This window comes from Bos indicus, chromosome X (assembly GCF_029378745.1).
Source record: "Bos indicus isolate NIAB-ARS_2022 breed Sahiwal x Tharparkar chromosome X, NIAB-ARS_B.indTharparkar_mat_pri_1.0, whole genome shotgun sequence".
In the NCBI taxonomy this organism is placed as follows: Eukaryota; Metazoa; Chordata; class Mammalia; order Artiodactyla; family Bovidae; genus Bos; species Bos indicus.
In genome coordinates, this window is record NC_091789.1 from 94,041,003 (window position 1) to 94,068,241 (window position 27,239).

General features: G+C 40.7%; 1 protein-coding gene and 1 non-coding gene across 3 annotated transcripts in view; both read left to right on the plus strand.

The window, feature by feature from the left end:
• Positions 1 to 26,920, plus strand: part of CLCN5 (chloride voltage-gated channel 5) — a 183,227-nt gene extending 156,307 nt beyond the window's left edge. For both annotated transcript variants that reach the window (XM_019955940.2, XM_070784136.1), the window contains 10 exons: positions 203 to 302; positions 4,443 to 4,630; positions 8,264 to 8,386; positions 9,259 to 9,465; positions 13,200 to 13,280; positions 13,517 to 14,059; positions 16,215 to 16,401; positions 17,395 to 17,793; positions 18,420 to 18,636; positions 20,149 to 26,920. In XM_019955940.2, coding sequence (XP_019811499.2) covers positions 203 to 302; positions 4,443 to 4,630; positions 8,264 to 8,386; positions 9,259 to 9,465; positions 13,200 to 13,280; positions 13,517 to 14,059; positions 16,215 to 16,401; positions 17,395 to 17,793; positions 18,420 to 18,636; positions 20,149 to 20,239 — 2,136 coding nt within the window. In that variant the 3' untranslated portion in view covers positions 20,240 to 26,920. The remainder of the gene's footprint in view (positions 1 to 202; positions 303 to 4,442; positions 4,631 to 8,263; positions 8,387 to 9,258; positions 9,466 to 13,199; positions 13,281 to 13,516; positions 14,060 to 16,214; positions 16,402 to 17,394; positions 17,794 to 18,419; positions 18,637 to 20,148) is intronic.
• On the plus strand, positions 7,133 to 7,205 carry TRNAS-GGA (transfer RNA serine (anticodon GGA)). The gene has a single exon. It is a non-coding gene; the product is annotated as a tRNA-Ser (tRNA).
• Positions 26,921 to 27,239: the final 319 nt, after the last annotated feature.

Consider the following 27,239-nt stretch of genomic DNA (forward strand, 5'->3'; position numbering starts at 1 on the left):
GATTGAAGGTGGGGTTTTGTAAAACAAGGTTCAGTAAACTTCAGAGTTCTTGGTGACTTTGGTTGAGCCAAAGATTTGAGAAGTAACTCTAAATTGGTCTCCTAATCAATAGGTTTGTCTTTGTGTTTCTTTATTGCACATTTTGATGTGAAAAAGCAAGGGTGTGTGTAAAATCTATCAATGTTTTCTCATTTCTCCCTAGATTACCAACAAAAGCAAAGAATCAACATGGGCCTTAATTCACAGTGTGAGCGATGCTTTTTCTGGCTGGTTGTTGATGCTACTTATTGGGCTTTTATCAGGTATGGTAAACCATGTTAACTTTCTAAACAGATTTCCTAAAATTGTGGTGTGCCCGTTCCCCAAGTCATGAACTGAATTGAATGCTGTGCTTTATTGTTTTCCTACATGAAAGAAGTCACTCATGGACCTTTTGGAAGCTTGATGACCTCAACTGTAAAGAGGTATTGATACCTCATCTCCGTCATTAAATAAATGAGATTAAATAAGGAAATGCATTTAAGTGCATTTGTATACTATAAAATATTGTAGCCATCTTAAGGTGCTGTTAGCCCTGACTTTTGGAGCTTATCTTGAGGAAGAACCTTTCTGTTGGAGATGGGGTTTTGGGTTTTTATTTTTTTTTTTTTTTCATTTTTTGAGGAGGAGAAGTGGGAGCAACTCTGTGACTGGCAGGATCTTGATCTCTGACCAGGGATTGAACCCATGCCCTGGCAGTGAAAGCATCAAGTCCTAACCACCAGACCACCAGGGAATTCCCAGTTGTTTTTTTTTTAACATATACCACATGGGTAAAGAATCTGCCTCCAATGCAAGAGACCTGGGTTCGATCCCTGGGTCAGGAAGATCCCCTGGCGGAGGGCATGGCTACCCACTCTAGTATTCTTGTCTGGAGAATCCTATGGACAGAGGAGCCTGGTGGGCGATAGTCCATGGGGTTGCAAAAGAGTCAGGCTTTCTTTACGTTGGATTTAGGAAAGAAGATGTAGAAGAGGACTTCTTGAAAGATTTTTGTAGTTACTTCTTAAACATCTTCTCTCTTCATTTAGGGGTAAAATATGTAGGACATGACTCATACCCTTAAGGGGCCTACACTCTTATTCTTTCATGGTGGTTGAGGACTGGGGTGGTACTACCTTTTCCTGTCTTCTCCATCAAGCTCCTAAGCCACTCCAACTATATGGTCTATCTAGGAATAGTATCAGAGAAGGAAATGGCAACCCATCCCAGTGTTCTTGCCTGGAGAATCCCAGGGACGGGGGAGCCTGGTGGACTGCCATCTATGGGGTCGTACAGAGTCGGACACAACTGAAGCGACTTAGCAGCAACAGCAGCAGGAATAGTATACTTGCTTTGCAATACAGCTTCAAAACAGGTCCCTAAGCAGGCTTCCCTTCCTGTGGTGGCAGCAGAAAACCAAGAATACCAGGCAGAAATGCTGAGATTTATATTCCCATGGCATTAAAAAAAATGGGTCTAGGAAGACTAGGAATAATGAGCTGAAATAGAAGTTAGGTGGGAAATCAGGAGGTAGTTGGGATGGAATGGTAGTTAACAGCATAGCTCTAGTTTGTGGCTTCTTGGATTTGAATCCCAGCCCCACCAATTGCTAGTTTTTTGACTTTAGGCAGGTTTCTTAACCCTTGAAAGCTTTAGTTTACTGACTTGTAAAATAGGGATAATAAGAGTACCTATTTTGCAAGTTTGTTGTGAGAATTGAATGAAGTACAATATATATAGCACTCAGCACAGCACCCAGTTGTTCACAAGCTGCTGTTACTTAGAGATAATTCATGAGCCGTGGAGTATAAAGTGATCACAGCAGCTAGTGGGAGCTGCTGCCATTCTGTCATAGCACCCTGCAGCCCCATCTCCTGTCAGTGGGCTCCTTGGGGGGGATATGCAGGGGATGTTCACCGTGTGCCACATTGTTTACATAAAATGCCCCCATTTTTCTTGAACGCTGTGGCATTGCGCTTGCCTCTCCAATGCATAGATACTAACTCTCCACCATCCCACCCCTTGTTTCTTTGTCATGGAATAGGAAACTAAGATCCAGTAGGCTTGTTTACCCCCAGATACTTTTGAGGCATCAGGCTACCACATAGTAAATCTGGTTTGTTATTTGATTTAATTCTGTGCACTTTGGTAATAGCTCGTGTGTTACAGCCAAATCTGGTGACTATCCTGTGTTTTCTACGTTAGTTAAATCTCTGCAGGTCCATTTGCTAAAAAAAAAAAAAAAAAAAATCATAGCAAATCAGAAACTGTTCATTCATAACAGAGTTTTCAAAGATTATTTCTGGGCCAGGGGTCAGCAAGCTTTTTCTATAAAGAGCCAGACTAAATATTTTAGGATTTGTGGGCCAAATGATCTCTATAGCACAAATGTGGCTGTAGATAGTAGGTACACAAACAAACTGGACTGTGACCAAGAAAAGCTTTATTTAAGAACACAGAGGTGGATTTGACCCTCAGGCCATAGTTTTCCAACCCATGGTCTAGGGTGTTAATGCTGCCCATTCTCTGGCTCGTACAGAAGAGAGAATATGGTCTGGACAGTTTAGAGCTGGCTCATAATAGACTGAGTGGGCTGTAATGTAAAATATTACACAGAGGCTGAAGAGAAGGAAGGGGGCTGATAAAGGATTATATAGATACAAGTGACCTTGAAAAAAATCTTAGATAAATATTAGTAGCCAGTTTTTTTTTTTTTTTTCTTTTGGCTGCACCTAGTGGCCTGCCCGATCTTAGCTCCTGGACCAGGGATTGAACCTGGGCCCTGGCAGTGAAAGCACCAAGTCCTAACCATTGGACAACCAGGGAGTCCCAGGAGCCAGATTTCAAGGGGAGGTAACCATTGTAGAAGTTTTGGAGCTACTGGGTAGTCACTGGAAGGAGAGAAGGGACAGAAGCATGAAATGATAGCATGGACAAGTGGAAGCACTGCATTCTCTAGGGTAGGGGAAACCCCCTAAAATTTGTAACCAGGGAAGAAAGAGCCAACTGGGAAAAGAAGAGGGAGACATACAAGGGAAGATAGAATGCAGAGTACCAGGGTTAGGTAGAATAAGACGTACACACATGAAACAACCAGAGAATTAGCCAAACTCTTTAACATCGCTTAGTTTTCTGAATTCAGGCAATAAGTGCAATAGAATTTAGAAGGAAGAGACGATGGGGGCTGGAGTGGCCGAGAGTAGGTTCAAACAGTTTGTCAGATTTGACTAGGTTGTTCAAGTGTGTAAATAACCTGTATTAACACTCTTAGCACCTACCAAAACATACACACGGTATGGCCTCCGGCCTGTTGGAACATAGGCATAATATCCTCCACTTTTTAATGTATGTCTTGTCACTAGGTGGTCAGTGAATATTTTTCTTCCCCTCATACACACAGGGTATTTTGTTTTTAAGCATTGGAGAGCAACAATAGAAGCAGTGTGTCTGAATGCAGGAACAGTCTGGGAATTCAGGGGCTGTGAATTTTATGATGTCTTTGCTATTTCCCTAAAGCACGATTCTAGACCATTTAATTTCTTTATTCCAGTGTTTCTTCATCTGGATAACAGAAATGATGAGAAGGCCAGAATTGAAAGTATTATAACTATCTTAACCCTATCAGTCTATTAGCCATAGTACATGAATCCTCATAATCCTCATAATCATTCTCATAATTTTCTTTGAGGAATGGTCTGTATAAAATATTTTTTGCTCCTTCTCACTAAGAAAACCAGTTCATGCCCTAGGCTCAGGAGGCTTCAGCCTGCCTATAGCTTCATCTCATCTCCCATGTACATCACAATTTGCTTTTATAAATTCCATTCCCTTAGCCTAGAATGCTTTCCTGCCATTACTCAAATCCCCTTGTTCCTGGTGACAAATCAGTATCAAGACTGAGCGCTTCTCCTCATGGTCTTCATCAACTGCCCCCATCAAGCCATCTCAAATACATGTCATATAATATTCTTCAACATGGGCAGTTCAGATTTTCTCAGTCTTATGTATAAAGTGAGAATAAAACAATCTTTAATAAACTTGACTTTCTTTATGGATCAACCTTCATCAACTCGCAGTCAAAGCAGAGTCTTTGCCAGGTGAGGCAGCTAAAAGTCAAATCCACTCACTCCTTACCCCCAACCCAACCACTTTGCTCTCTTCTAAGTTTCCCATATAGAAATTCTGCAAGACACAGTGTTTAGTGTAGACAATGCTTTTTTCCCCTCTTGAAGAGGCATTTGAAACAGGTAAAATCTATCAGAAATAATAGGTAAGAAGCAAGCAGACAATCAGGTTGCAAAGGAGGTTGCAGAAGGAGGTTGCAAACAGAATAAAAATGTATATACTTGTCCATTATTGTGATTCCTTTTCCCTTACTTTCTCTTACAACCGTAACCTTTCCTTCCCTTCCCTCAAATCAGGTTCCCTAGCTGGCTTGATAGACATCTCTGCTCACTGGATGACAGATTTAAAAGAAGGTATATGTACATTAGGAATCTGGTTTAACCATGAACACTGTTGCTGGAACTCCAACCATGTCACCTTTGAAAATAGAGACAAATGCCCAGAGTGGAATAGCTGGTCCCAGCTTATCATCAGCACGAATGAGGTAACACATGAAGATTTCTGAACTGCTGACTTAATTTTTCTTACATTTACTTCATTTCTTATACTGTCCTCGTGGCAATTGTGGAATCTTCCTTTACTTTCCTTTTCAGGAAAAGGGGAACCAGTGCCAGCTGCCTTTCTCTGTGGTTTAAGTGCAGCCCTGTTTCTATATCTTCTGACATGTGGAGTTTGATGCTTATACAACAAAATAATTTTTTTTGCTTGTTTTTAACAAACCATGTTTCTTCTTAGTTGTTAGTACATGGTGTGACTGACTCTTTCTCTAGTAATTTCCGTAGAAATGCCATAGTCAGCCAACGGATAAGCTATAATTTCTAACAAAAGATGGAATGGGTTAAAAATGTGTTTAAGCAAATTTTCCCTGAGCATTGTATTAGAACATTAAAAAAATATATTCTTTAGCAAAATAGCAGAAACCCAGGAATAAAATTGTTCATGGCCCCCTTTTGAAATGAAAATTGAATTTGTCCTTGTCTTCTAGCAAATTGTTTTGGATATAACAGTAACTTTGTGTTTCAGTTCCTTACCTTGCTCTTACCACTTGATTTGTGTGTTAGATCTCTCCTACTGAACACAAAAGCACATGAAATAACTCTCAACTCCCAATTCCACTCTGGCTTCTGCACAGGTACTTCTAAAACAGGTACCATCCCAGCTCAGTCCTCATCTACTGTGTTAGGAAAGTGAGAAGGACAAGACTGGAATAGTTGTTTGTACATTTAACATTTATTTTCATACCTACTTTGGTCCGCAAACAATTTGAAGGCCCCCCCCCCCCCAGCCGCAGACTCAGTCAAGGCAAAAGAAGGATAAGAAAATAATGTCAGAAATAAGAGTATTTATGTACATATCTGACTATGCATATTGGCTTGTGAAAGAGGTCAATTAGAGGATTAACTGCATACTATACGTGTGAGACGTTTATGTTTGTGCTTCTCAAACCGGGTTAAGGTCAGCATACCAGAGGGTATGTGAAACCTCAGCATATGTGCTGTGTGCCTTCCCAGAGTATCAGTGTTTCCCAAGTATTTGGAAGAAATTTTTTTCCCCAAAATTAAATGTAAACAATTGTTGTAAAGGAATGAAGGATTTCCATGTTTAAGATAAAACAGAATCTCTATTTCAGCTCTGCTCCTGTCTGGGTACCCCACCCCCATCCTCTTGGATGGAGAAAAGTTTGAGAAGCCCTGGAATTTAGCATGAGTGTGTGTGTGTGTGTGTGTGTGATTCCCTTGCTTTTTTAAAACTCTTTTTATTTTTGAAGTAGTTATAGATTCCCAGGAAGTTACAAACCAAGGTACAGGAAGGTCCCCATAGCCTTCACCCAGCCTCCCCCAGTCATGACATAAGTATGTGTGCATATGTGCTAAGTCGCTTCAGTTGTGACTGACTCTTTGCAACCCTATGGACTGTAGTCTGCTAGGTTCTCCTGACCATGGAATTCTCCAGGCAAGAATATTGGAGTGGATTGCCATGGTCTCCTCCAGGGGATCTTCCCAACACAGGGATCAAATCGGCGTCTCTTATGTCTCCTGCATTGGCAGGCAGGTTCTTAACTGCTAGCACCACCTGGGAAGCCCCTAACATTTAAGTATTTGTTGTTGTTCAGTCCCTCAGTCATGTCCGACTCTTTGTGACCCCATGGACTGCAGCACTCCAGGCTTCCCTGTCTTTCACCATTTCCCAGAGTTTGCTCAAACTCATGTCCATCGAGTTGGTGATGCCATCCTACCATCTCATCCTCTGTCATCCCCTTCTCCTCCCGCCTTCAATCTTTCCCACCGTCAGGGTCTTTTCCAATGAGTTGGCTCTTCACATCAGGTGGCCAAAGTGTTTATAGTACACTAGCAAAACAAATAATGTGACATTGTTGCAACCTACAGACCTTATATTCACCCATTTTATGAGCATAGAAGAGAAAGAGGGGGAAGGAGACAGTGAGTGTGTATGTGCAGGCACACAGTTCACTGTAATTTTAGCACATATATAGATTTGTGTAGCCACCACCACAATCAAAATGTAGAAGTGTGATTCCATCACCACAAGGCTTCCCAAAGCTAATCCTTTGAGCTATGTGTATGTGTGTTTAAGTGTTCCAACCGTAACTTTCAAATTGGAGATTTGCTCAAGTGATAACTTTCTCTGGCTGTCCTTTTAATGAGTGAAATCCTTACCTGGGGAGAGTTAGTTCTAGCTTTTAAAGAGTTCTGCTGCCAGGAACTTGGCCTCCTGATCTCTGCCTCTAGTCAGTTTCAGCCACTTTCTTCTTTCTTCCCCTTTCCTCTTTGTTTCCTCCTCGTATTCTTCCTCCCTAGCTACATTCTAAAGGCCAAGAGAGAGCAATCATTTGTTCCTCTCAGGGACTAAAATAATGGGAAGCCTATGTCAAAATTATAACTCAGGAAAAAAAAAACCTGAGTGTTTTGGTTTTCCTCGTCTAGGTCAGTGAATTTTTTGATGGTGTTTTAGGTTTTAAGGGGCTTCCCTGGTGGCTCAGAGGTTAAAGCATCTGCCTGGAATGCAGGAGACCCAGGTTCGATCCCTGGATCAGGAAGATCCCCTGGAGAAGGAAATGGCAACCCACTCCAGTACCCTTGCCTGGAGAATCCCATGGAGGGAGGTTTTAAGATGCCAAAAGTCCACTGAGTTTTGTGATCCATATAATTTGAGTGAGTTTCAACTTCTAATATTTCTATCACCAAGCATCTTACGCCAATGTTCAAAATATTGTTTGTTTGTTTTTTAAGGCATAGCTATTTTGCAAGGCAAATGGTGGTGAATCCTTACTAATGGTCAAAATTAGATTTCTTTTCTGGCAGACTTCATTATAATATATAATAATATATATATTCTTATATAAGAATAAGTATATTATTTCCATTTTTTAAAATAGTCATCTCTGTTTTATTCTTTGGGCTATCTGATATCTCATTGTTTTATCTGATGGTCACAGCCCAAAACGTTTTACTGCATATTCTTGTTGCTATTCAATGACTACACCTTTGCTACTACAGTGGAAAAATTCTCTCAAAGATGTGGTCATCTCTACAGAATATCATTGCTTATTTTAAGAAAAACACCCAAGAATTTTATAACCGCCTATGAGAATTTGACACCAAGGTAGGTAGTAGCCAAAGGTGAATTTAATGGAATTCTAGAGCCAGTCTTCACTTGAAATGTGTAGCCAAGGTTCAGCCATTTCAATAAAAGGACTGCTAAGACTTTTAATGAAATTGACATAGTATGTGTGTATGTGTATATATATATATGTATATATATATGTGTGTGTGTGTATATATATATATATATTTGACTACAAAATCTATCAAAGCACTCATATAGAAAGTGAATTTGTGTTTTCATTCTTGTCCATCCTTAGAAGCCATCCTCACTTTCCTTTGGGTGGAGCAAAGCCTCTCATTTTCTGTAGCAAATGAGCTGACAGTGTTTTAGTAGTTGCTTTGCTGACAGTCTGGAAGAAACATTTTGAGCAATTTAATATTGTTTGTTTATTTTCTGACCTCCTCTCCTGAAAACCCATTACTTAAGAGCTGCATGCCTCCTTGAGGTTGTCTAGGCTAAAACCAGCTTCTTTCTTTTCCCCCTGTTCCAGGGAGCCTTTGCCTACATAGTCAATTATTTCATGTACGTCCTCTGGGCTCTCCTATTTGCCTTCCTTGCTGTATCTCTTGTCAAGGTGTTTGCACCTTATGCCTGTGGCTCTGGAATCCCTGAGGTGAGTCTCTAAAATGGTTTATAATGGTTTATAAGTGGTAACAATAATTAATCCTTTTTAGTTAAAACCATTTAATATGTATTCCAGCATATACTGTAGTTGAATATTAAATGAGATCAGATCCTGAGGCAGTCTAGGGCCTTTCTAGATCTTCCCTTAAGTTTCCTCCCAGACTGGGCCACATAAACATTTAAAGGGAGTTGATTCCTAGCCTCCTACGGGTTTCTGGTGAACCAGCCCCCTGAAGAATTCCCCGACTCCTAACCAAGAAGCTTTTAGGGTAGACCACAGGATTCTGGTCTGAAAAAATAGTGGTACTGTCAACTTTTTTAGAGCAGAAGAAATGAAATTATTTTGCTACATTTTTTACAACATGATTTGGGCTAGAAGGAGGGTGATTAAAACCCTATTTCTAACGACTTTTGGTTTAGATTACTTGATAGTAACTGAAACCACTGAGATTTTAGGTTACCTGGATGGCCTTGCCTCTCTCTGTTTCCTGATCAAGTGATAGCTACAGATTTTTTGGCAGAGAGTCAAGGCTATACTAGTAAGGGAAAGTAAGAAAAACACCCTCCCCTCTCAGCTGCCCCTTCTCCACACACATGCACTCTCATACTTAACAGTACTCCCTTGCCCAGCTATCACATGCGCCCCCCCCCCCCCCCACAAAAGAAAAGGGAGCATAAAAGTTTTAAGAACATTTCTCATTTTCTTGGTCTCCTGGGTCCCCTCCCAAACTTGAATCACAGTTTCAAGCTTTTATGTATCACTTGTTTAAAAGGTGTAGTTTCTATAATGAGGACCAGATTTATTGCTTCTTAGCCTTGTTTCCTTACTTAGTCCGTGTTCAATCTGTGTTTAACCTGCAGATAAAAACTATCTTGAGTGGTTTCATTATTAGGGGCTATTTGGGTAAGTGGACCCTGATGATCAAAACCATCACACTGGTACTGGCAGTGTCATCTGGCCTGAGCTTGGGCAAAGAGGGCCCCCTAGTGCACGTGGCTTGCTGCTGTGGGAACATCCTATGCCACTGCTTCAACAAATACAGGAAGAATGAAGCCAAGCGCAGAGAGGTAATAACAAATGACTTTACCAGTCTTTTTTTTTTTTTTTTTTTGGTGAGAGCACAAATGGTACAATCTTAGGGATGACAATTGGGGGATTCTACTGGTTAATGCAAATACTCTTTGACCCAGAAGTTCCATTTCTAGAAATTTATCTTGCAGACATTCTACCGTGTGTGCACAAAGGTTTGTGGGAATAGTCAGTGCAGCATCTGTCAACATAGTGAAAAACTGAAGCAATCCAAGTGACCATCAGTGGGGGACTGACTGAATAAACAATATTCTGTCCATACTCTAGAATCCTATGCAACTCTTAATGAGATAATGCTATGTATACTAACATGGAATGATGGCTATAAAGTACCATTAAACTTTGAAAAGCCAATCTCAGAATAATGTGTATAGTAAAAGTCAGTTAATGTTTTTGTAAAGTGTGTATATATGCTCCTTGAAAAAAATGGCTGAGAAGTGGTTTCACCCCAAACTGTTAAAAAAAATGTCTACTTCTGGTGAGGGGGAAAGTGAGGTAGATGCTGGTGAGGAAGAAGTAAAGACTTTAACTTTTTATAATATATAATTCTATACAAGAATGTGTGATTTCTGTTCCAAAGAAGTTGCAGAAATAATGGAAGACTTTTTAAAGAAGTTTATTCCTGTGAAAGAATATAAGTTCAGCATGTGTTTCAGATGCCAGCTTTTTTATCTTTTATTTCTACCTAACAGCATACTGTATTTGTTTCTCTGTATTCGATTTCTCTCTCCCTGCCTTCCACCTCAGCCCTGCAAATGAGTCCCACTGCAGTATCTCTATAGTTGTTCTCATGTTTATACAGTTATTAATGTGTGTCATTTTGAGGAGGAAGACCATTTTTTAAGAAGTTCCAAGTCATTAGTTACTTTTTTCCTGCTATAATTAAGAATTTGAGAAAATAATGGTTCTTGCTTTTTTTTCCTCTTGAATTACAAAGAAATCACATATGGAATGGGTCAAGACCAAGGTTATTTCATTGAAGAGGATTTTTCACAAAATTAGAACCTCGTGATTTATTCTGAAAGCAAAAGAAAACAAAATTCCCCATAAGACTCGGAAAAAAAAAAAACTCAAAGATGTTGAAATTTAAAATGTGGAATACATTTTGATGGTTCAAGGGGAAAAGTTCCTGGCAGGAGAGGTAGGCTAGCAGGAGAGAGAGGGAAATCCGAGTAGGTTGTTTAGCTATCTGTCAAATACATAAAGGCAGTCTTATACTGGTGAAGTTGTTCGATAGGAGTAATGTACAACAGAAGCTAAAGAGATGAAAAAAAAAAACATTTTAACTGGCAAGAGTAAAGTGTTGATTGTTGCTGGTTTTGCATAAGTAGAGGTGACTTTGAAACTGTAGATTGGTGATTACTTTCATTTTATTTAATATAAAATTGGCATTTTTGTTCAAACAGTTCTTATAAAATGAAAGAAGAGTTTGATTTGGCTGTTTTTCTGTACAGATATCATATATTTCTAACTAAACTCATGAATAGTTGAATATGTCATTCACTTCTTATTGCTTATATAGAGTTTGCAGTTATTTTTTCCTGGTGTTCTCACCATCAGCAGTAACCCTTTTATGTCCTCGGGCCTTGTCATAGTGGCCAGATGGTTGAGCGTAAAATAGAGATTTGAGAAAGCAGGGCACAGGTAGACTCCACTCTACAACTTACTGGCCAGTTCAACTCTTCCTTCTCCCTCGTAATTCATCCTAAACAAAGTCACTGAAATCCCCTTTCTGAAGTTCTGTGTTAAATGTCCTCATCCTTCTTAGATGAAAGCCATTCTAGTCTTGAATTTCAGAGTCCTCCCCAGCTAGCACCAGAGATCACTTTCCCCCACACCCTTCGTTTTCCTGAGCCATCTTGCACTTCCAGAAAAACCTACCTATTTGCCAAGAACCATTTTTTTTTCTTTAAAAAACTGACAGTTTTATTTTACTTCCTTTTAAAAATAGCTCCTTGATACCACACATCATATATCACTCCACAGCAACCAGAATCCAACAAACTGACTTTCTTGGTCTATTAATTCTGGTGTGTTGGTGTGTTTATCATGCACCTTTTACATTCATATGTCTACAAAGATGGTACTCTTGAAATATCACTTGCTCTCTTTCCCCACCTCCTTGTCCCTTTTAATTTCTGTCTGACAGCTTCTTTCTCTTTCTTTCTCTCCTTACCCTTTTCCTTGCCACACCTAGACACACTTAGGTCTTAGGACTATTCCCTTCAAAATCTATCCCCAACTTTGCTTCTAGTCACCCTCCTATTTCTGTTCCATAGGTCACTAGGTGTGGATTAGGGCACATAGTACAGGAAACTCTAAATACCTCTTGTCTGAATATTTGCAGCTCCTGATTAGCTGTGAGCCAATCATTATTTCAAGTTTGTATCATTCAGTTCAGTTCAGTCACTCAGTCGTGTCCGACTCTTTGCGACCCCATGAATCACAGCACGCCAGGCCTCCCTGTCCATCACCAACTCCTGAAGTTCACCCAGACTCACGTCCATCGAGTCAGTGATGCCATCCAGCCATTTCATCCTCTGTCGTCCCCTTCTACTCCTGCCCCCAATCCCTCCCACCATTAGAGTCTTTTCCAATGAGTCAACTCTTCGCATGAGGTGGCCAAAGTACTGGAGTTTCAGCTTGAGCATCATTCCTTCCAAAGAAATCCCAGGGCTGATCTCTTTTAGAATGGACTGGTTGGATCTCCTTGCAGTCCAAGGGACTCTCAAGAGTCTTCTCCAACACCTCAGTTCAAAAGCATCAATTCTTTGGCGCTCAGCCTTCTTCACAGTCCAACTCTCACATCCATACATGACCACAGGAAAAACCATAGCCTTGACTAGACGAACCTTTGTTGGCAAAGTAATATCTCTGTTTTTGAATATGCTGTCTAGGTTGGTCATAACTTTCCTTCCAAGGAGTAAACGTCTTTTAATTTCATGGCTGCAGTCACCATCTGCAGTGATTTTGGAGCCAGAAAAATAAAGTCTGACACTGTTTCCACATCTATTTCCCATGAAGTGATGGGACCGGATGCCATGATCTCTGTTTTCTGAATGTTGAGCTTTAAGCCAACTTTTTCACTCTCCACTTTCACTTTCATCAAGAGGCTTTTTAGTTCCTCTTCACTTTCTGCCATAAGGGTGGTATCATCTGCATATCTGAGGTTATTGATATTTCTCCCTGCAATCTTGATTCCAGCTTGTGTTTCTTCCAGTCCAGCGTTTCTCATGATGTACTCTGCAGATAAGTTAAATAAGCAGGGATTAGAGCTATCTTTAAAATCTCATTTTAAAAGCTTTTCTTTATAAAGAAAGTGCTGTGTAAATTACATATGTAAATATTTACATAATGTAAATATTTCATTTAGGTGGTGAATAGGTCTTACAGACCATAAATCAATTGTGGAATTGGGAGTATGGGGGATGGGAGCATAATTTGGAATCAAGTACACGCCTAAATTAATTACAAAGGAAGGCCCGCTACGTGTTCCAGCATGTGAACCATGTGTTCAAGATTCAGCAGATAGTGTTTGCTCTCAAAGTAAATATATGTTGAACTTCATTTTTCATAAATAAGCTGGGTATAGAGCAGGTAAAGTTTTTTTTGTTTTGTTTACATTTGGTAACCACCAATATTCCTTTTAAAACGTGACTGAAGGTAGGAAAGTGGCCTTATTCTGTCACTAATTTTGAGTTTTGAATCATAGGTCTTGTCAGCCGCTGCCGCTGCTGGTGTATCTGTAGCCTTTGGGGCACCTATTGGTGGAGTATTATTCAGCCTAGAAGAGGTAACTGCTTTTATCTGTCTGTAGAGCCACGCTTGTGATTTTGTGCCAGGAATTCTGGCCATTGTCTGTGTATACTGCAGTCCTGAAGTGCTCTGCCCAACTCCAGTGCTTTGCCACGGGACTGGAGATTTCCAGGCCATTTTCTTCCTCAGCTCGAATTGCCACAGCACAGTTTTTCACCCCAAATAGTTCCTGCATATTGACTTGAGTTGATTTTCTCGCTTTTTCTCCTATAGGTCAGCTACTACTTTCCCCTCAAAACACTGTGGCGTTCATTTTTCGCTGCTTTAGTGGCAGCATTCACTCTACGCTCCATCAATCCGTTTGGAAACAGCCGCCTGGTTCTATTTTATGTGGAGTTTCACACCCCATGGCATCTCTTTGAGCTTGTGCCCTTCATTCTGCTGGGCATATTTGGTGGTCTGTGGGGAGCTCTTTTTATCCGCACTAACATTGCCTGGTGTCGGAAGCGGAAGACTACCCAGTTGGGCAAGTATCCTGTCGTAGAGGTTCTTGTCGTGACAGCCATCACTGCCATCCTGGCTTTCCCCAATGAGTATACCCGAGTGAGCACAAGTGAGCTCATCTCTGAGCTGTTCAATGACTGTGGCCTCCTGGACTCCTCCAAACTCTGTGATTATGAGAACCGTTTCAACACAAGCAAGGCGGGTGAGCTGCCCGACAGACCAGCTGGTGTGGGAGTCTACAGTGCAATGTGGCAGCTGGCCTTGACACTCATACTGAAAATTGTCATCACTATATTCACCTTTGGCATGAAGGTGAGGAGATTCTTTTGGTCCTTCCTGGATATTTGTGTGTCTGTAGGTTTTCAGGGCAAAGCCAAGATACCATAAAATTCTCGTAGTTCATGGAGTATGTCCAGCTTCACCCAGCATTATCCACTAACCCACCCCAAGGCCCCTTTTACCCGCACATATCCTCAATATCCTCATAACTTCTTAGACAATTGTATGGCTATCTAAAATTGTCCAAGCCTAGTTTTAGGCCAAATGCAAACCTCGGTGATGAGATTTTAAAAGTAGAAATGTTTTCTCCTTTTCTGTGGAAAACATATTTTGCCACTCAAAAAGGATGGTGAGGTATTTATCCCAGTGCATTTTGTATCAAAACAATATCTGACCAACACATTTTTGGTCCTTATAAAGTGGCTTTGGAGTTTACCAATAAAGCAAAGTAGTTGGTTGAACCAAATGAAGTTGCCAACCATTTTAACCACTGAAATAGCAATTTCATATGGTTCAACCCAATACATAGCTAAACGTATTTTTTACAGTTGTTAACAGTGTCCAATTATCAAGAACTTCATAGGTGACCCTAAATTAATATTTAGATTATCAAAAGCTGACATCAGGCCAATATCTTTATTTTCAGTACCGTTGTAATTTCCATGTGTCAGAAGAAATCAAGAAGGAAAATTTGTATTTTCTTTATCTTCCTTGGTTTTTATGTGTCCAGGCAACAATACTGGAGTGGGTTGCCATTCTGTTCTCTAGGGGATCTTCCAGACCCAGAGATATTCCTGACCTGGGGATTGAACCTGGGTCTCCTCCATTTCAGGCAGATTCTTTATCTGTAGCCACCATGGAAGCCCTTCTTTTCTTTAGCACTCAACTACCAATGTATTTCCTCTATTCTCTAGAGAAATAGATTCAAAACAGAAAATAAGGGCCAACAATGCAGTTTAGGGAATACAGTAATCTCTGAATTCATATCCATCCTCAACATGTTGAACATATTTGCAGTGCTTCTTGGGTTACTTTGCACCTCATGGCTTTATTCTTTCATTTAAAAGTGAATTTGCAGACCATCAGACCCACCCCAATTCAAATTTATTCTAGAATCAAAGCTATTTTAAAATAATCTTCTGTTTGGGTTATCCCTGTCATCATTTTCCCTCTCTTAGCACAGAAAATTGAGAATGCACTATTGTATCCTGGTGGTGGTGGTTTAGTCCCCAAGTCATGTCCTGCAACCCCATAGACTATAGCCCACCAGGCTCCTCTGTCTATGGAATTTCCTAGGCAAGAATAATAGAGTGGGTTGACATTTCCTTCTCTAGGGGATCTTCCTGACCCAGGGATTGAACCTGTGTCTCCTGCATTGCAGGTGGGTTCTTTACTGACTGAGCCACCAGAGAAGCCCCAATTACATTCTAGGAGTTCAAAAAAAAAAAAAAAAAAGAGGAGACAGATGGGGATTCCTTTTTGGGATAGTCATGCAACCATAGTCACTACCTCATTAAAAAACTTATTTATTATTTCTTTTATACTGTTAAAATAAACTGAAACCTCAAATGCCATCCTTTTTGTGTGGGCAGTGGGTCAAGATTCAATACATGAGAGTGATTAGAAGCATTGCATTTAAACCCTATCACCAACATTTACTAAATCTTGGCCTTGGATGAGTTCTTAACCTCTCTGTACCTTAGATCGTTTGTGAATTGAGGATAATAACACCCGCCTCTTGGGGTGGTTGTAAAGAACCCAGAAAATCCAGTCTGTAGAGCATCCAGCATAGAGCATTGTAGATAGTCAATAAAGGGTAATCGCTATTGATAAGAATTCAAAATTGGGTAAACTGTCTGCATATATGAGAAACTCCATCTATTTTCCTTTTTCTTTGGGAAAGGCTTAATTTCTACCTCCAGTTCTGTGTTGGTCTGGAGAGTTCAGGCTCTTGCCTGATGGACCCCGAATCAGGGTAAGCATCTTTGCAGTTGTACTTGCCTGCACGTCCCAGAGAACCTCTAGTCCCTGTAGTGTTACACAGATCTTTGCAGCCACTTGCTAGCATAGTGCATAGTTAGATTGTCATTGGCCTGTTCGCTTTGCAGAGGGTCAGTCCTTTAGCCCTTATCACATGCCATGTAATTACATCACTTCTCACTAACCATCTGTTGCTTTCTCTTTGCAGATTCCTTCTGGTCTCTTTATCCCTAGCATGGCTGTTGGTGCTATAGCAGGTCGGCTTTTGGGAGTTGGGATGGAACAGCTGGCTTATTACCACCATGACTGGGCCATCTTCAATAGCTGGTGCAGTCAAGGAGCGGATTGCATCACCCCTGGCCTTTATGCGATGGTTGGGGCTGCAGCCTGTTTGGGTGAGTATTGTTTGCATTGGTTTCAAAGAAATTGCTCCCCAGGTGGCATTATAAAGATGAGTTATACTATATATAACTGACTGTAGGTTAAAAAAAAAAAAAAAAAAAAACAATCCATTTCTTGTTGGGTTTGCCATTTTCAAGTGCTTTAAGAAGGCATTCTTTACCATATATCTCCATTCCTCCCATTGGAGAGGAATTCTCTCAAATCCTGTCATATTGAGGAAGAAACCAGAAATTTGGACAAAAATACCTGCACAAGAATGTTCATCATGGTATTATGTGTAATAGCAAATAACTGTAATCAACCTAAAAGTGCAATAAGGGACTGGTTAAATAAATTATGGTACATCCATATAATGCTATACCATGGAGCCACTGAATGTGATGCTAATATGTTTAATATTTTTAAATACAATTTAAATAAATTTGTACTAATATGCAAAGTATTCCTAACATAAAGTTAGGAGAAAAGGCATGGTGAGGAATTTAAACATAATACAAATTCATCTATATAAAAACATATGTTTTTGAAAAAAAGTCACTTGAAATTTTTACTCAGCATATTTCTAGGCAGTGAGTTTACGGGTAAGACTTTCCTTTATATACTTTAAACATATATATAGTTTGCAATTATTCTACAGTGGGCCTGCATGTCCCAGAGAACCTCTCACGGCTGTGGTTTTATACAAATCATAGACATCTTATGCAATTACTTTTATAATTGGGAGTTGGTGGGGAGCAACAAACAAATGAAAAAAGAGTGAAGGAGGTATCTTTTGTAGAGGTTATTTTGAGAAGTGTGACTCCTGTCCATTGTAAACTTGTTTGAATGCAGTTGCAGGAGTCTATGCAGTTGTAGGCAAGGGCCTCCTTTTAGTGATGTTTCTGGTAAGTAACTTTTTCTGGATGGGGCCTGTGAAAGGCCCATAACTGTAATGAATCCTATACTTTTCCTGCCTTCACTAAGTAGCCTGTTGTCTATTTTTGCAGGTGGGGTGACTCGGATGACCGTTTCTCTTGTTGTCATAATGTTTGAATTAACTGGTGGCTTGGAATACATTGTGCCTCTGATGGCTGCAGCTATGACAAGCAAGTGGGTGGCGGATGCTCTTGGGCGGGAGGGCATCTATGATGCCCACATCCGTCTCAATGGGTACCCCTTTCTTGAAGCCAAAGAAGAGTTTGCTCATAAGACCCTGGCAATGGATGTGATGAAACCCCGGAGAAATGATCCTTTGTTGACTGTCCTTACTCAGGACAGTATGACTGTGGAAGATGTAGAGACCATAATCAGTGAAACAACTTACAGTGGCTTCCCAGTGGTGGTGTCCCGGGAGTCCCAAAGACTTGTGGGTTTTGTCCTCCGAAGAGACCTCATTATTTCAATTGGTAAGGATTTCATAAAGGGGACAAGGAGGTCCACTATAGAAATAATAAATAAATATGCGTGAGGGGAGGGGAGGGGTAAATTAGGAGACTGGGATTAACAGACACACACTACTATATATAAAATAGATGACCAACAAGGACCTGCTGTATCGCACAGGGAACTGTACTCAGTATCTTATAATCACCTGTAATGGAAAAGAATCTGACAAACAACATATATATATGTTTATATGTGTGTGTGCATGTGAAAGTTGCTCAATCATGTCTGACGCTTTGCAACCACATGGACTCTAGCCTGCCTCCTCTGTCCGTGGAATTCTCCAGGCCAGAATGCTGGAGTGGGTAGCCATTCCCTTCTCCAGGGGAGCTTCCCAACTCGGGGATTGAACCCAGGTTTCCCACATTGTGGGTGGATTCTTTACCATTTGAGCCACCAGGGAAGCCCATAGAACAGAATCATTTTGCTGTAGACCTCAAAATAGCACAACATTGTATATCAACTATACAATAAATAAGCATGCGTGCATGAAATGGGGAAGACAGAAGGGAGAGGGGACTGGTTAGGGGCCAGAAGGATAGAATTAGTCCTTCTTTTTTAACTTTTTCCCCCTACTTTTTTCCAATAGAAAATGCTCGAAAAAAACAGGATGGAGTTGTGAGCACTTCCGTCATTTATTTCACTGAACATTCTCCTCCAGTGCCACCATACACCCCACCTACCCTCAAGCTTCGGAACATCCTGGATCTCAGCCCCTTCACTGTGACTGACCTTACGCCCATGGAGATTGTGGTGGATATCTTCCGCAAGCTGGGACTGCGGCAGTGCCTGGTTACACACAATGGGTGAGAGCTCGTTGGTGAAATCAGATTGGGTTAGGGGAAGAAAGAGAACGTAGAGAGATTAAAGAAAGAAAAGCCCAGCTCACATGAACATTAGTAGCACTTATAGACCTTTTGGAAACTCTGAGATGAAGATGGATATGTTTCTCTCACTGTCATAATAGAGAAGATGTTTGGGGAGGATAGTGGGTTTGAGAGATGTGAACTGCTGGTTGCATATTATAAATAACTCAGTTCCTCCCCTACAAAGGAAATACTATGTTCTTAAGAGCAGGCAGCACCGAAATTTAAATGGTACTAGGTAGTATATGTTGGAGAAGGCAATGGCACCCCACTCCAGTACTCTTGCTTGGAAAATCCCATGGACGGAGGAGCCTGGTGGGCTGCGGTCCATGGGGTTGCACAGAGTCAGACATGACAGAGCGACTTCACTTTCACTTTTCACTTTCATGCATTGGAGAAGGAAATGGCAACCCACTCCAGTGTTCTTGCCTGGAGAATCCCAGGGACGGGGGAGCCTGGTGGGCTGCCGTCTATGGGGTCGCACAGAGTCGGACATGACTGAAGCGACTTAGCAGCAGCAGCAGGTAGTATGTGTGTGTTATTTCGTCCTTACAATACCTTCATCGTTATTATTTACTGGTGAGAAAACCAAGTTCCAGTGAGGTTTAAAGATTTGCACAAGGACGCCCCAGTTGATGTCTAGTTGAGGTAGGCTTTAAACACAAGTCTTCTGACTCCCATGGCTAAGGCTCTTTCTTTCTGAGATATTTCTTATCAAGTAAAGGAAGCCATGTTATTTTTATTGGGAAACAAAAAAGCAGGTTGAGGAGAAGGGTGGGTTTTTGTGTGTGTGTGTATGTGTGTGTGTGTTTGTGTGAGCATGGTAATGTTAATCTAGTGATTATATAAGAATTTCACCCTCTAAAATTTCTGAATAATGTAACAGATGTCTTGCAGAATTGAAATCAGTAAGGGGACTTTCCCTAACTGGTTCATTCAATCTTAACTAAATCTGAACTTCATGTAAAAACATATTCCACTAGATTCTGGGGAGAGACAGAAATCAAAGAGACTACCCTCTGCCCTCAGGGAGTATGCAGTGTTATAGGGAAGCTGATAACAGAGCAAACTGAACAAATGCTACAGAAGAGATGTGCACAGAACATACTCTTCCTAGGAGGAGGGCACAATTAGTTCTGGTTCATAGGATCAGAAAAGGTGTTCTGGAAAAGGGACATTTGAACTGGGTTATGAAAGGTAAGACTTGTATATATAGAGAGTAATATACACAGGAAATAGCAGGACTTAACACCTAGAGGAAGTAATGCTTAAAGGGACCCATGCATTGGTCCATTTACCTGGTATATGTAATCTAGTCCTGTTATCATTCTATAAGTGCAAATTGTGTTCAAAGACGAAGTTGAAAACGACTGAGGAGGGAAAGTGTCACCTTTGTGAATTTTATTTTAGCTACAGATTGATTTTTGTTTGTTGTCTTGTTTTATCTTTTAGGCGATTGCTTGGGATCATTACCAAAAAGGATGTGCTAAAGCATATAGCGCAGATGGCGAACCAAGATCCTGATTCCATTCTCTTCAACTAGAATCACAGGGTTGTACTGGATATAAAACAGGAAGGACATTGCAGACCATGGATATATTTTATTAACTGGGTACCCAAAACACATTTCCTACATTTGGGTGGTGAAGTTATATCAGTGTGTTGTCTCTTTCCTGCAAATTAACCAGTTGCACTACATAATCTCTGGAAATTATTCTTCTCTTTAGGAGAAAATTCTATTAGGCTTCTGTGATATTGCATTAGGAAGATTTCATGAAAGAGTAAACAAGATTGCTATGATTTAATTCTTTTCTTTCTTTTTATTTAAAGATTTTTTTAATTTAAGACATAATTGTTAGCCAATATGCAATCACTGAAAACTATGCAAGAAAAATTCCAGATGTCCTGACCTATAGCCTGCAGGAAGCTCATGAAAAAGTCACTTTTTTGGACTCTTAACTGTCATTGGTGGAAAATGAAGTGTAAACTAAGGGGCTTTGCTTTTCCAGCCACAGGAAGGAAAGCCAGAAGGAAAATAGTAATGGTATTTTCCAGACTGTGAATTCAGTTCAAATATTATCTTGTTCCTGTTACAGTATTTAGCATTATTAGTTTCGTGTGTTTATGTATATGTTAATTTTAATGTCTGATTATAAGACAATGCTGCTTTGGTTAATCTCCTCTAAGTGAATTTAAAGAGATTAACTTTTATAGCTTGCTTGTTCCTGGTACTCTTTTTTGACGTGCACAAAGATAAGTTATAGAATTTTCTCCTTGTCTGCAAATAGGCTAATTTTTCCAGGTGGTCTTTGTTAGCTAGTAGACAAAGACTTGGCCATGAATTTGTTAGTAACAAGGAATGATTTCTCCAGCTTCCTTGAAATGATTAGTAAAGTTCTAAGCAAAGTCAATGACTAGGTCTTTCACATTTTTGTGAGGTCCCAACTAATCCTCTTACCCAGATGCCACCTCCATGAGTGATGGTGCTTTCGGCTTCTGGAATATAGAAGAGCAGTAAAGGGAACCAAATCTAGACTGCATACTGGTAAACCAGGGAAGATTCCAAGCTGTATCTGTGTTTTCATGCATTCCTTCGTAACAACCACCAGTACTAAAATGACTGGGCACTCTTGCGTCTTCCCAGTGTTAAGTACATTTAACAGGCCAGTGTTTTCCCCATGATGGTGAATTTAGGCTTGGGAGTACTTTCAGATGTATTCAAGGCATTGGAACAGGATAGGCAGCTCTGACTCCCTTGAGGCTTCTTAGACTTCTAAATAAAATGCAGAACCATCCTGAGACCCAGGGGTGTGGACAAGGCCTGGTGACACCTAAGGTGCTTGTATCCAATTGAAAAGGTGCCTGTCTCAATTTCCTACCACCTCTACTGCAGTAGAAAACATCTAGGGACACCCGGTGGAGCTACAGAGCCACCACCATCATTCCAACTACGTTTTCTACATGTTTACCCACATGCTGTTGTTTCCCCTCCATTCTTCTCCCTTTTCCATGCCTTAGTCCTGAGTCCTCTCTTTGGGATTGAGCACTGTGCCCAGTTAATCATTCCTATTACAAAAAGATAACTCCTGGAGCTAAATTGTAAACCCAGCCTCCAGAAGCTTATAGCCCATGGACCAGAGAGGCAACACGCAGCCATTTGCTTTGCTCTATAGTCCAGTAGCTACTGCCATACCTCCATTCCCACGCTGATGCCCACAGCAGTGAGACTCAAATGCTAGGGGAGAGAGCTGAACCTTTCCCATTTTCCAAGTCTGTTCCCAGTGCTTCCCACCATCCTTCCAGCCTAGAATCAGCAGTCATTCAGCATAGCCTTTCCTACCCTCTGTCTCCTCTGTTCAAGCACCTCAGTGTACCTCATTTTAAAAGTTGCCGATCTCTGAGTCTAGGATTTTTTACCCCTAGTTCTTATGTTTCCAAAATCTGAAATTCTTTTATTGCCCAGAACTAGGGAGCCAAGGCTTATTTTGATTTTTAGCTTTAAAGTATCAAGGCAGTCACCAGAGCTTTCCCTTTAAATATAACACTCTAGCACTGTAATGAAAAAGAAAAGATCCTCCCTAGGTTTTATTACAGTATAGTCATGACTCAGTAACTTCACAAGGGACAAGTAGGTCATTTGTCCCTTCTTTGCCACTGATTCCCTCAAAAGAGATGTGGCTATTTGCCCTACCACCACATCTGTTGTGCAGTAGTCAAAGTTCTTCTGTGTGTACTTCTGGTTCACTACCTATCTCTTCTTATCAGCCGTCCAACTAAAGTTTGCAAAACAGGAAATGTTAATATTTCTGGTATTTGATGACAGTCAAAGGTTTGGTCACATTTCTTAGGGCAGCGGTGATATGGAGGGTATGTAAGTTTGCCTTTGTGTTTCTTCTAGGCTCTGTTTTTGATTTGAAACAGATGAGCCAGTGTTCAGGTGCTACTTCAGAGAATAAATTCAAGAAATCAGATAATACTGTGCCAAGGTGTACTTTCTAGATGCTAAGCACTGATTGGCCCTCCAGAGAAAAACATCCCTTTGATACCTCACTCCTAGTAAATCTCATTCATTAACCTCAGCTTCTCAGGAATCCTTGTAACTATATGCTAAAAGTACCTGTAGTTTATGATATCCATTATATGTCCAGTCCTATGGTTTGGCTCAAAGTTTGGCTAATTGTGGTAGCGCTCCCTGCTAGACTGCTAGCTCAGCACCTTAACATTCAGAGTTTCTTATCTTGAGGCAAAGGAAAATGTTCTTTCTGCCACTGCCAATTCAGCAGTTAGACATCATTAAACCAACAGAGCTGATATAGGGAGGTCTGTTAGTAGCCAGAAATGGTCAAATACCTCAGTGGCAAAAGACTGGGAGACCAGTCTATTCTGGTATTGAGAGAAAATTTCCCAACACAAGGGAAGGATTTATAAAATAATGCCAATAAGCACTTCGAGAGAGGGTTTTCCAAAGCAAAATATCTGTAGGCATCCAGCCATGAAGGGAATGAGTGTCTAGATTTTTTTTGAGAGGCTAGATTTTAAAAAATCTAACAGCTATATTTTGTATCTTCAGATCTTCAGTGTAAAGAATTAAAGAAACTGGAATAAAGCTGAGGCATGTTTAGATATACCATTGGCAGAAGCAGGGAACTGACTGAACATGCAAAGTCATGGCCACTTTTAAGATCATTTCTGTTAGTTCAGACACTCTCCTCTTTTCTGGCTCCAGTGTCCTTCTGGCTCAGCCCAGCTGGAGTAGAGGTGGTATAATCCACAGAGCCCATGTCCTCTGGTGGATAATCCGACATTGACAGTGCTTTGGATGTGCCAGCTGGCAGAGCAGTCAATCTGTTTGCTGCTTGAACTGCAAAGGAGTTCAGTTGTTTGGACACCAGAGACTGAATCTGAACCCTTTACAGAAAGAGCAGAGAACAGCATCAATTTCTCTATCAAGTCTTCAATTGTGCTTGACCACAAGAATGATAAATTAACGGGGACTTTGTGTGGTCTAAGACTGTGAAGTAATTCTTAACTATGAATTTATGAACCTATTCAGGTGGAGGGGAGGAGCAAATACATTTTTTAAAAACAACGTGCAATAGAGTCCAACAGGGAAAGTAATCACCACTGTATGTTTTAAGTATTTGAATCAACTGTCCTGGTTGGGTCCTGACCTTGGTTTGTTTAGTTAGGTGGTGAGTATACCCCATGATATCTTTTGGTTTTGTTTTTTTAATCATAAGGAGTGCAGTTTTTGAGGTTGAATATTTAATAAATGATAGTCAAGACAGTTATTGAAATTTTGAAATGGCCAGTGTGTTTTATATTGCTAAAGTACTTACTGGTGATGGACCACATTGTATTGTGAGAAGCTGTTTTACTTTCATCAGATCAGAACCATATGCAGGCCACTGTCTGTTCAGAGAAAGCAGGAGAGTGTCTTTCATGGTGGTACATAGAGTATTGAGCTCTTGAAAACCCTGAGAAAAATTAAGAGTTTAGAAAGTAAAGGGGAGGTGGAATGGTGAGTAAAAGATGTCTAAATATGTGGTCTGAACTTAAGTGTCCTACAATCTTGATTTTTTTTTTTTAAACCACCTCTGGAATTACCTGGATTCCCTTTGGAGAGAGGGTGGAAAGTTATGGTAGTGAAAAAACCCTAGTAAGAAAATATATGAGTTCTTGTAAGATGGTGGGAGGAAGGTCATTCCATGCTCCAAGCCAAACACCCTGACATTTATTAAACTGCTTAATTATGTGCCTCAAGGGGAGAATAGTTAGTAGTCGCTGAAAGAGCAGGCTTTCCAAACAACATAGAGGCTCAAAGCAGCATTTGGTTGGAGGCAGTCTACTTTTATGGAGAGGGCTGACCCAAGACCAGACATCTGCTCATGGAGGAGGGCCGCGTCTCCTGCCATTGCCTAGATGATAAGCTTTTGGTAGATTATCTTGAATTTTGATAGAAAAGTTCTTTAAAAATCTATGTCGTTAGCCTCCTTGGTATATGCTTATTCTATATTCAAAAGAAAAAAGTGACGGTGTCTCAGAGCTCAGGGAGCTTTGTAAATTTGAACTGAAATTGGTGTAGTAGACCTGTGGCAACCACTCAACTGTGCTCTGCCTCAATTTTGATTGCTTGCCCCAAGGGGAGACTTTCTTGGACTAGTAGGTGTTAGCAACTTCAGGTCACTCCCCAAATGTTTGCTGGTCACAATCTCATTTCTAAACATCTGCATCTGGGCAAAGTTTTGAAGTGACATAGGGAGCAAAATTGGTTTTCCACCATGTAATCTTATTTTGCCAAATCACCCAAGAAAGAAGGAAAGTCTGTGATGTGTGGAGTTTGCATTTCTTGGATGGAACCTATCAGGTCATCCAGTTCAATCCTGCAGTCATAAATTCCTACCTCTTAAGTTCCTGCCAAAAGGTCTTCAGCCTCTGTGTGCACACTCATTGAATGAATGCCTTGCCTAAAGTTCAGCCTTTTAAGGGGAAAAGGCGTGTGGTAGTATAAAATGTTAGGGTTTAAATAAATGATCTCTGCCTCTCCTCCTCTCTCCTGTCTGCCCCTGTCTCTCTGTTTCTGTCTCCTCCCTGCCATGCCCTAAATTCAAAATTTTATCATGTGTTATAAGTGTATTGTTTTGAATATGGACCTTGGAAGAGGGAGAGGATCATTCTGAGAGTAGAGAATGACTTCTGAGTTGACGGAGCCAACAGGGCTTTGCTCTGCTTTAGGGGCTAAAGCCAGTGATACCTGCTGGCAGTGTCCGGGGCTTTAGCATCTCTATGCAGACATGTGAAATATTCATTGCTAAATGTTATTCTCATCTATTACTAGTCCAAATCTGTTGAAAGTCAGAGGCGATCTAGAACTTGATGAGTGTAATGCCTCTTGGCAGAATGAAGGTGAGGGAGTGGCCTGGGTTGATTTTGTCAGGGTGGGGATGTTTAGCCTCATTATCTTTCTGACTGTACCTCAACTATATGGTCCTTCAACAGTGCTCCTCCTCCTCCATTTTACTTTATCCCTTATTCTCTCTCTTTCCCCTTGTCCTGCCTTTTTACTCCTCAGATTTTAATAAATATTTACTTTTTTATTATATATTTGGTCCCTTGGGACTATGTAGTGATTATAAATTGAATTCATTCTAGGTAAAAAAAATATATATAGTGTGTTTAATATTTTGTTCTTTTAAACTGTCTTTTGAAGCTATGCTGTTAACTAGGTACAGGCCAGAAAGGAGTTAAGCCTGATGAACAGCACCTGGTCATGTCACCTAGGGATGCCATTGATGTAATGATGGTGATTCTTCTTCATTTGACCAAGGCCAGCCTCCTCTTCTTAACCTCCAGTCATTTCTGGCTGTGGGAAAAATACCAGCTGTCGGGTGAGCCAGTGAGGCCAGGATGATCGGGGGGGCTGGTTCCAGCCCATGGACCATTCTATGAATATCTCTGCAGTGAGCTCATTTGTAGGGCTGGCTTCAACTGCAGTAGCCAAAGAAAACCTGTCTGACTCAAAATTTTAGTTCCTGAGAGTTGGTAAAAGTTCAAATGAAGCTAAATACACATTATAGACATCAGCAGTAGCTTAGGTGTCTAGACCCTAGAATCAACCAAAGCTAATAGAGCCTGAGTTTCCATAGGAAGCTTGGTGCTGAGCTGTTCAGAGCAATTATTTATCTGAGTGCTGCCAATGCTTTAGTCACACTTTCTTAGCTTTATTGTAACTTTTAGAGATGTTGGTCCCTGTTCATAGGCACAGCCTGTACCAAAGCTATGGCTTACTGCACACTTCATTCTGCTCCCTGGTCAAGCATAGCAACATAGTTTTAAAGGAAAGATGTGAGCTGGGGAGTTAGGAGACCTAGTTTCTATTCCCTATGCTTCTACTAACTAGCCTCGAGATCTTAACCGCTCTGTGCCTCAGTGTTCCCATCTGAAAAATGGGGATAGTGTTAATTGCCCTACCTACCTCACAGGGTTGTTGTGAGGATAAACTGAGACAATGAAAGGAAAGTACTTTGACAAGTAAGTGCTATGCAAATTGTAAGAAATGGAAACAATCATGTTACAGGCAATGGAATGGACTTTGGCAGAAGGGTTAATGGGATTGTCCAGCCCTTTCTCTGTGTGGCTTAAACCCAGGTCGCCATTGCTTTATACATTTTTCACTTAGCACAGATTTGTAATTATGCATGTAATAAAGCACAGCCTTATCCAATTTGGTGTCTGGTGTGTTTCTGAAGACCCTCGATTTTGTAGCTATTGATTTCTGATCATAAAATTGCAGTGTGGAGGTTGGGGGATGGTAGTGTGAAAGGTACCTGAAAACTCCTACTGGTTGGCCTACTTCTTAAAATGATTTATTAAATAGTTAGATTTACAGATTGAGTAATACTTTGAGCAAGCTCCAGGAGTTGGTGATGGATAGGGAAGCCATGGGGTCGCAAAGAGTCAGACAGAACTGAAAGGCTGAACTGAATGCTTTTTACCACAAGGACACAAATGAGGAGCACTTGGTTTTTTCGGAATGATTCCTG